This window comes from Symphalangus syndactylus, chromosome 14, assembly GCF_028878055.3.
Source record: "Symphalangus syndactylus isolate Jambi chromosome 14, NHGRI_mSymSyn1-v2.1_pri, whole genome shotgun sequence".
Taxonomy (NCBI): Eukaryota; Metazoa; Chordata; class Mammalia; order Primates; family Hylobatidae; genus Symphalangus; species Symphalangus syndactylus.
Window position 1 is genome coordinate 43069186 of NC_072436.2, and position 10261 is coordinate 43079446.

The window sequence follows — 10261 nt, forward strand, 5'->3', positions numbered from 1 at the left end:
AGAGAAATTTGAGATGGATAAAATGAAGATACAACATACAAAAACTTATGGGATACAGCTAAAGCAACACTAAGAAGGAAATGTATACCTGTAAAGACTATATTTAAGAAAGCATGACCTCTAAAAAGTAAGTAATCAAAGCATACCACTACAGAAAGTCACTAATCATAAAGGAAGACAGTAAGAGAGGAAGAAAGGAACAAAGGATCTATAAAACAACTAGAAAACAATTTTTTTTTTTTTGAGACACCATCTCACTCTGTCACCCAGGCTGGTGGAGTGCAGTGGCACAATCTTGGCTCACTGCGACCTCTGCTTCCCAGCTTCAAGCAATCCTCGTGCCTCAGCCTCCCGGGTAGCTGGGACCATAGGTGTGCACCACCTTGTGGGACTAATTTTTGTATTTTTAATGGAGACAGGATTTCACCATGTTGGCCAGGCTGTTCTCAAACTCCTGGCCTCAAGTGATCTGCCCACCTCGGCCTCCCAAAATGCTGGGATTACAGGCATGAGCCACTGTACCCAGCCGGAAAACGTTTTTTTCCTTTTTGAGGTGGAGTTTTGCTCTTGTTGCCCAGGCTGGAGTGCAATGGCATGATCTTGGCTCACGACAACCTCCGCCCACCGGGTTCAAGTGATTCTCCTACCTCAGCCTCCTGAGTAGCTGGGGTTACAGGCATGTGCCACCACGCCCGGCTAATTTTATATTTTTAGTAGAGACAGGGTTTCTTCGTGTTGGTCAGGCTGGTCTTGAACTCCTGACCTCAGGTGATCCGCCCGCCTCGGCCTCCCAAAGTGCTGGGATTACAGGCGTGAGCCACCGCGCCCAGTCCGGAAAACAATTTTTTAAATGACAGTGGTAATCCTTACCTATCAATAATTACCTTGAATATCAGTGGACTTAAAAAGATCTCAAATCAATAGCTTGGGAAAAAAAGAGCAAACCATGCTTAAGGCAAGCAGAAGGAAGGACATAAAGGTCAAAGCTGAAATTAGTGAAATAGAAACTAGAAAAACAATAGAGACCTCAACAACAACAAACATAAGTGAGCAAAAGGCTGGAGTAGACATTTTTCTATAGATGATACAGAAATGTATAAAAAGCATAAGAAAAGATGCTCAGGCTGGGTGTGGTGGCTCATGCCTGTAATTTCAGCATTTTGGGAGGCCAAGGCACGGTGGATCACTTGAGGTCAGGAGCTCGAGACCAGCCTGGCCAACGTGGCAAAACCCCATCTTTATTAAGAATAAAAAAATTGGAATTTGCACCAAAGCAGCAGCTGCATTCCCACAGTTCGATCTTCACCTTCACGATGTTTTGCTTGGTCAGAAAATGCACTAAGTCATCTCCAAGATCAAAGCATTCAGCAAACAATGGCAAGGCAGAGCCACCAGAAAAGTACACCTGATTTTCATGACAAATACGATAATGCTGTATTAGCTAGTGGAGCCACTTTCTGTATTGCTATATGGACATATGTAGCAACACAAATCAGAATAGAATGGAACCTGTGCCCTGTTGGCAGAGTCACCCCAAAGGAATGGAGAGATCAGTAATCATCCCAGCTGGTGTAATAATGAATTGTTTAAAAAACAGCTCATAATTGATGCCAAGTTAAAACACTGTGTACCCATTAAGATATGACATTATTGAAGAAATAAAGTACATTTTGAAACCTTCAAAAAAAAATACAAAAATTAGCCTGGCATAGTGGCAGGCACCTGTAATCCCAGCTACTTGGGAGGCAGAGGCACAGAATAGCTTGAACTTAGGAGGCAGAGGTTTCAGTGAGCCAAGATCACAACACTGTACTCCAGCCTGAGTGACAGAGTGAGACTGTGTCTCAAAACAAAAACAAAAACAAAACAAAACAAAAAATGCTCAACATTCCTAATCATCATTAGAGAAATGCAAATCAAAATCACAAGGAAATATTATCTTACACCCATTAGGATGTCTACTATCAAAAAAGCAGAAAATCACTAGTGTTAAAGAGGATGTACAGAAATTGGAGCCTTCGTGCAATGCAAAATGGTGTAGCTACTACCAAAAACAATTTGATGGGTTCTCAGAAAAATAAAAATAGAATTGCCATATTCACTTCTGGACATATATCCAAAAGAATTGAAAACAGGTTCTTTTTTTTTTTTTTTTGAGACGGAGTCTCGCTCTTTCACCCAGGCCAGACTGCAGTGGCGCTATCTCGGCTCACTGCAACCTCTGCCTCCCGGGTTCACGCCATTCTCCTGCCTCAGCCTCTCGCGTAACTGGGACTACAGGCGCCCGCCACCGCGCCTGGCTAATTTTTTTGTATTTTTAGTAGAGACGGGGTTTCACCTTGTTAGCCAGGATGGTCTCGATCTCCTGACCTCGTGATCCGCCCGCCTCGGCTTCCCAAAGTGCTGGGATTACAGGCGTGAGCCACCGCACCCGGCCGAGAACAGGTTCTGTAAGAGATATTTGCACACCCATATTTATAGCAGTATTACTCACAATAGCCAACATGCAGAAGCAGCCTAAATGTCAATCAACAGATGAGTGGATAAACAAAACGTGGTGTATACAAATAATGGAGTATTACTCGGCCTTAAAAAGGAAAGGAATTCTGTTCCAATGCTGTAACATGGAAGAACCTTGAGGACATCATGCTAAGTGGAATAAGCCAGTCGCAAAAATACAAATACTGTATGCTTCCACTTATATGAGGTATCTAAAGTAGTCAAATTCACAGAAACAGCAAATCAAATTGTGGTCACCAGAAACGAGGGGGAGGAGGAAATGGAGAGTTGTTGTTTCATGGGTATAGATGTTCAAGTTTTAAAAGATAAAAAATGTTGGGCCAAGTGGTGGCTCACGCCTGTAATCCCAGCACTTTGGGAGGCCAAGGTGGGAGGATTGCTTGAAGCCAGGAGTTCAAGAACAGCTTAGGTAACAAAGACTCTCTCTCTCTACAAAAAAAAAAAAAAAAAAAAAAAAATTAACCCAGCTCAGTGGTGCGCACCTGTAGTCCCCAGCTACTTGGGAGGCTGAGGCAGGAGGATTGACTGAGCACAGGAGTTTGAAATTGCAGTGACCTGAAATCACACCACTGCATTCCATCCCGGGTGACAGCAAGATCATGTCTCAAAATAATAAATAAATAAATAAATAAATAAACAGAAATAAAAGATGAAAACGTTCTGGAGATATATTGCACAACAACATAAGGCTACTGTATTGCACACTTAAAAATGGTTAAGTTGGGCCGGGCACGGTGGCTCACGCCTGTAATCCCAGCACTTTGAGAGGCCGAGGCAGGCAGATCACCTGAGGTCGGGAGTTCAAGACCAGCCTGGCCAATATGGTGAAACCCTATCTCTACTAAAAATACAAAAATTAGCCGGATATGGTGGCAGGCACCTGTAATCCCAGCTACTTGGGAGGCTGAGGCAGAGAGAATTGCTTGAACCTGGGAGGCGGAGGTTGCAGTGAGCCGAGATTGTGCCACTGCGCTACAGCCTCAGCAACAGAGCAAGACTCTGTCTCAAAAAAAAAAAAAAAAAAAAAAAAAATTAGCCAGGCATGGTGGTGGGCACCTGTAGTCCCAGCTACTCGGGAGGCTGAGGCAGGAGAATGGCGTGAACCCGGGAGGTGAGCCTGCAGTGAGCCGAGATCACACCACTGCACTCCAGCCTGGGTGACAGACTCCGTCTCAAAAAAAAAAAAAAAAAAAAAAAAAAAAAAAGGTTAAGTTGGGCTGGGTGTGGTTGCTCACGCCTGTAATCCCAGCACTTTGGGAGGCCGAGGCAGGTGTTCACCTGTGGTCGGGAGTTCGAGACCAGCCTGACCAACATGGAGAAACTCTGTCTCTACTAAAAATACAAAATTAGCTGGGCATGGTGGTGCATGCCTATAATCCCAGCTACTCAGAAGGCTATGGCAGGAGAATCGTTTGAACTCTGGAGGCGGAGTTTGCAGTGAGTCAAGATAGTGCCATTATACTCTAGCCTGGGCAACAAGAGTGAAACTCTGGCTCAAAAAAAAAAAAAAAAAAGTTGGTAAATCTTTTTTTTAACCACTATTAGATTTTTTAAAAATCATTTTTAAAGAGTAGAGAAAATCAACAAAGGCAAAAGTTCCTGTTTTGAAAAAAAAATTTTTTTTTTTTGAGACGGAGTCTTGCTCTGTCGCCCAAGCTGGAGTGCAGTGGTGCGATACTGGCTCACTGCAAGCTCCGCCTTCCAGGTTCACGCCATTCTCCTGCCTCAGCCTCCTGAGTAGCTGGGACTACAGGCACCCGCCACCACACCAGGCTAATTTTTTTTTTTGTATTTTTTTAGTAGAGACGGTGTTTCACTGTGTTAGCCAGGATAGTCTCGATCTCCTGACCTCGTGATCGGCCTGCCTCAGCCTCCCAAAGTGCTGGGATTACAGGAGTAAGCCACCACGCCCGGCCTGAAAAAAGTTTTTAAATTGATAAACTTTTTTTTTTGAGATTGACCAAGAAAAAAGAAAGACTCTAATTACTAAAATCAGGGATGAAAGAAGGGGTATAAAAACTGATTTACGGCCAGGCGTGTTGGCTTACGCTTGTAATCCCAGCACTTTGGGAGGCCAAGGTAGGTGGATCACGAGGTCAGGAGTTCGAGACCAGCCTGGCCAACATAGTGAAACCCCATCTCTAATAAAAACACAAAAAATAAGCCAGGCGTGGTGGCGGGCGCCTGTAATCCCAGCTACTCAGGAGGCTGAGGCAGGAGAATTGCTTGAACCCAGGAGGCGGAGGTTGCAGTGAGCCGAGATCGTGCCATTGCACTCCAGCCTGGGCCAAAGTGCGAGACTCCATGTCAAAACAAAAAAAAAAAAAAAAAAAAAACAAAAAAAATGACTTACAAGGATGCCTTCTTTCTTCACTTTTTTTTTTTTTTTTTTTGAGACGGAGTCTTGCTCTGTCCCCCAGGCTGGAGTGCAGTGGCGCGATCTCAGCTCACTGCAAGCTCCACCTCCCGGGTTCACGCCATTCTCCTGCCTCAGTCTCCCGAGTAGCTGGGACTACAGGCACCCGCCAACACGCCCGGCTAATTTTTAGTAGAGACGGGGTTTCACCGTGTTAGCCAGGATGGTCTCGATCTCCTGACCTCGTGATCCACCCGCCTCGGCCTCCCAAAGTGCTGGGATTACAGGCTTGCTTTCTTCACTTTTATTCAACATTGTACTGGATGTTCTAGCCAGGGCAATTAGGCAAGAAATGCAAACAAAAGGTATCGAAATAGGAATAGAATAAATAAAACTATCTCTATTCTAGATGACATGGTGTTATATATAGAAAACCCTAATGAAATCTCAAAAAAAAAAAAAGACCTGAACTATCAGTGATAATAAATGAGTTCAAAGAGATTATACCATACAAGGTAAATTTAAAAAAATGAGTTGTCTACTTATACACTAGCAATGAACAATTCAAGTAAAATTAGGTAAACAATTCCATTTATAATATTATCAAAGTGAATGAATAAATTTAATCCAAAAGTGTAAGACTTGTAGACTAGAAACTACAAAACACTGTTGAAAGAAATTAAAGAAGAGCTAAATCAATGGAAAGACATCCTGTGTTCATTAATTAGAATGTAAACATGTCTACACAAACACTTGTATACAGGCCAGGTATGGTGGCTCACGCCTGTAATCCCCGCACTTTGGGAGTTTTCGATGGGAGGATCACTTGAGTCCAGGAATTTGAGACCAGCCTGGGCAACACAGCGAGACCCCCATCTCTACAAAAAAGAAAAAACGAAAACAAAAGCAAACCTATACATGAATGTTTATAGCAGTACTATTTTTATTAGTAAAAGGTGGAAACAATCCAAATTTCCATCTACTGAAGATGGATTTTTAAAATACAGTACTACTGGGCACAGACACACGTGACTGTAGTCCCAGCTACTGGGGAGGTTGAGGCAGGAGGGTCGCTTGAGCCCGAGGGTTTGAAGCTGCAGTTTGAAGCTGCAGTGACGCTCCTTGATCCATGCAGGAGCTGTGATCGGGCCTGTGAAGAGCCACTATACTCCAGCCTGGGCGACACAGTGAGATCTCTGTCTCAAAGAAAAATGTGGTCATACAGTAGAGTATTACCTTTGCATAAAAAATAATGAAGTACCAATGCATACTACAACATGAATCAGCCTTGAAAACATTATTCTAAATGAAAGGAGCCAATCACAAAACCTTGTATATCATTTCGTTTATATGAAATATCCAGAGTAGGCAAACTCAAAGACACAGAAAGTAGACTAGTGATTGCCAAGGGCTGGGCAGAGGGGAAATCTGGGAATGCATGTGACTGCCAATGTGAATAGAGTCTCTCGTTGGGGTGATAGAGATATTTTGGAATTAGATTTTGGGGATGGCTGTAAAACATTGCAAATTTACTAGAAAAAAAATCATTGAATGAAATGAAATCCTATGGAGATTATAGATATTTTCATTTTGGCCAGGCAATCTGCCTGATTAGGTTCAAGCCACAAGTTCCCACCCCTCCATTCTACAGTCTGGTTCCAAAGTCAGTTCAGTGTCCAAAGTCTTCACAGGACTATTCAGTTCTGTCCGACTTGTGCACCACCCAGTGGCCAGTTGTGTCTGTGGGTGATGGTCTCTCAGTTCAGCTGTCAGTCTTTGGTGTGTTGAACAGGACCAGATCTAAGCAGGAGCAGCTCAAGAATGAGCCCTGGGGTTCATAAACAACTTCATGGGGTTGCTTCACTGATTAACTCTCTCTCAGCAATTACCCTGTTGCTTTCATTTGCTGAGGCTTCTCTTTTTAGTCTTCCAAGCAGAAAACAGGCTTTTGTTATCTGGCTCTACCATGCATTTCTACATCTAAAGCCAAGCAGTGGGAGGACTGAATTGGAAGAGAAGCAACATGGATTGTTTCTGCCCTCTTGGGACCACAGCTTTGTCAATTGGAGAAGGTTCGCTCCTGCGTCTTGGCTCCTGGGCTCCTCTTGGGGCTGGTGCCAGTGCCACTGTGGGACTGCTTGTGGGCTGAGGTATGAGAGAACAGGGGAAAGAAAAATGGGGAGGAACGAACTTCTAGATTCCCTCGGAATGTTAGGAGACCCTTTTCCTGTTCCTTGAGCCAGAAATAGAGGGCATCTTCTGGAGCTCTTTCTATCTGCACCCTGGTGCCCACTGCCAGGTTAGTCAGGGATACCACAGGGGAAACATGGTTATCTCACCACTGGTTTGGTGGTAGTTCAAGTTCTGGTCTTCTTGGGAAAGCTGCCTGCAACTATTTAGTTTTCAATGTCTTCCAATAGCTGCTCCATGCATTCCGTACTGTCTCCTGGCTGGACTCCATGCAGGAAGCCTGTCTCCTCCACAGTGTGCACTCACTCAGGTCATTGCTCAGTTTTATTGTTGGTGTTTGTTTGCTTTAATTTTTCAGACTGGCTTCCTAGAGGTTGCTTCTTGTCTGCATAGTTTGTCAGTCAAACATCAGTTAAAGCCAATACGGTTTCCACCATCTGCTGCTGGATCTATGTGCAATGGGGAGGAGGCATGCCCCGGGCCATTTGCAAGGGTGTTCTGGCTTTTACTTCCTAACACTGGCACCGGCACAGACATAGGCTGTGTGCTCTGGGCATATGGACATGGCTTGGGCTTGCCCTAATCTCTGCCAGCTATGAGCCTTCAGTCCATTTGGGTAGCGTGAAGAGTTTACTAAGCTCCCTCTGGCTCTGCCACCTCCTGGAACTCCCTCTTACATCCCTGACCAATCTGCAGGTCGTTTGCTTGTCTCCAAAGGCCCAGAGCCTCAGGCTAGGAGTCAGTGGCCTTTCTTCCTCCTGGTCACTGATATCACCACCTTAACTAGCCATGCTGCAAATCAAAACCTTCCTCACTCTTGCCTCCAGCCCCTGCAGCGAGGTGGCAAGGGAGCTTATTTCCACAGGCTGCCCTGCTGGGGGCTGCTGTGTGTGTTATCAACGGCTGGGGTAAATGGGGGTAGCAGCCTGGGCAAAGATGCCACGGACACAGGCTGGTCTTATCCAAGGCTCACTTTAATTCTTTTTTTTTCTTTTGAGACAGGGTCTGTCTCACTCTGTTGCCCAGGCTGGAGTGCAGTGGTGTGATCACAGCTCACTGCAGCCTCAATCTCCTGGGCTCAAATGATTCTCCCGCCTTAGCCTCCCATGTAGCTGGGACCACAAGTGTGCACCACCATGCCTTTTTTGATTTTTTTTTGTAGAGACGGGGGTCTCACCACGTTGCCCAGGCTGTTTTTGAACTCCTGAGCTCAAGTGGTCCTTCTGCTTCAGCCTCCAAAAGTGCTGGGGTTACAGGCGTGAGCCACCGTGCCTGGCCAGCTTTCATTCTTAAGCACATCCCCATTTGTGCTGTGTCTTTGGTAAAATTACAGAATGTTAAATGGTGTGTCCAGCTATACAGTTACATTTTGGAAAGATTCGTTGACCTCCTCACTTCATCATGCTAGAAGTGGGAACTTTGATTACTCTTTAAAGAATCTGAAGATGAAGGGAAGACCAACGCATAATTTGAGAGAATGGCAAGACTGAGAAAGGTTTCTATAGCATGGTGCATGCATGTGTGTGTGTGTGTGTGTGTAGGGAGAGGCAAAGGGTTCTGACAAGAAGAAGAGGCTGAGGAAGCAGGCTCATCTCCACAACGTGCTGCTGCCACCCAATCATAGGGTCTCTTGCAGCAATTCTAGTCCTGATCTCACAAACCTCATACCCTAACTACTGTCCCCCTAATTGGGGTCCCTCCTCAGAGCTTTCCTAAGGCTCCCTAACTTTTCCCCTCACCTCGGTTGAGGCCTCCATGGTTTTGACCTGCTGGTTTTGCCTTGCTCTTCCTTTGATGAATACACTATTTATTCCGGTTCAGCCCTTGGAACTTTAAACCTTAACCCAAGCCTCCTCCACCCCACTATATTAGCCCAAGCCTAGAGTATCAGATCTGGATATTTGGGTAAAGATGCAGACAAATTTTGAGTTGGAAAAGAAAGAACTTAATTCATTACTAAAAGATGACCTCGATAGCTATATGGGAAACAAGAATGTATCAGGAAGTCAATCCTTTGCTCACACTACACCTGGTGCATGCGATTCCATCTCTGAGTTTTCCCCTTATTATTATTATTATTTTTTTTTTTGAGATGGTGTCTCACTCTATTGCCCTGGCTGGTATGCAATGGCACAATCTTGGCTCACTGCAACCTCCACCTCCTGAGTTCAAGTGATTCTCCTGCCTCAGCCTCCCGAGTAGCTGGGATTACAGGTGTGTACCACCACATCTGGGTAATTTTTGTATTTTTAGTAGAGACGGGTTTTCACCATGTTGGCCAGGCTGGTCTTGAACTCCTGACCTCATGATCTGCCCACCTCAGCCTCCCAAAGTGCTGGGAATATAGGCATAAGCCACCGCGCCCACCCTATCTTTTGGTTATTAATCCCTTATCAGATAGATAGTTTGCAGCTAATTTCTTCCCTTCTGTGGGTTGTCCCTTCACTTTTTTCCCTTATTGTTCAAAGCCAAGCTCAAGTCCTGCCCCTTTGGGAAAACTTCCTTGACCACTCTATTACCGAGTGTTCGCTTTTTCTATCCTTTGAGTTCCTATCACATTACTCTCCCATTCCTCTGGCATCAATCATCTATTATGTCCTATCTTTTCTTGTATTATTCCTTTTTTTGTGGTTGCAATAGTACGGTGATATAAAGGGCTGTTGCCTGGAGAGGCTTGGCAAGACTCCGTATGGTAGAATGGCTTTGATGAAACCTCCACCATCCAGGATCTGATTCTTAGCTGACAATACACTGTGTTGTCAGTATCCCAAAAGCCAACCAATGTCTGACAATTAATCAGCAGATATTTACTGACTGCCTCTGCCATGTCAGGTGCTGTGCTAGGCATAGGTCCACATTAGCCACCCGTCTCCAACTTCATCTCTCTCACCAGAGCTTAACCTCAACTAAATGGGAATTCTCACCATTCTCTTAGCACACCAGGCTCTTCTTACAGGCGGGTCTCTTTGCCTAACAAGCCCACTCATCCCCCCGCCCTGCCCTCCGCCCTGCCCTCTGCCCTTTCCCCTTTCTCCCTGTGGAAAGCTCCTTCCATGTCTTTCAAACCCCAGTGCAGCCTGATATCACCACCTTTGGGAAATCTTTGCAGATGCCCTACAATCACCCAGTCTCTCTGAGCAATCTCTGTATCCCATTCATATATATATATATATATATATATATATATATATATAT

General features: G+C 44.8%; 1 protein-coding gene across 1 annotated transcript; it reads left to right on the plus strand.

Moving 5' to 3' along the window:
- Positions 1 to 1251: 1251 nt before the first annotated feature.
- LOC129463206 (cytochrome c oxidase subunit 7B, mitochondrial-like) lies at positions 1252 to 1637 on the plus strand (the record flags this gene model as incomplete). The annotated part of the gene is made up of 1 exon (XM_055243853.2): positions 1252 to 1637. A coding segment is annotated over one exon (306 nt), but the record flags the coding sequence as incomplete, so codon positions are not given.
- Positions 1638 to 10261: the final 8624 nt, after the last annotated feature.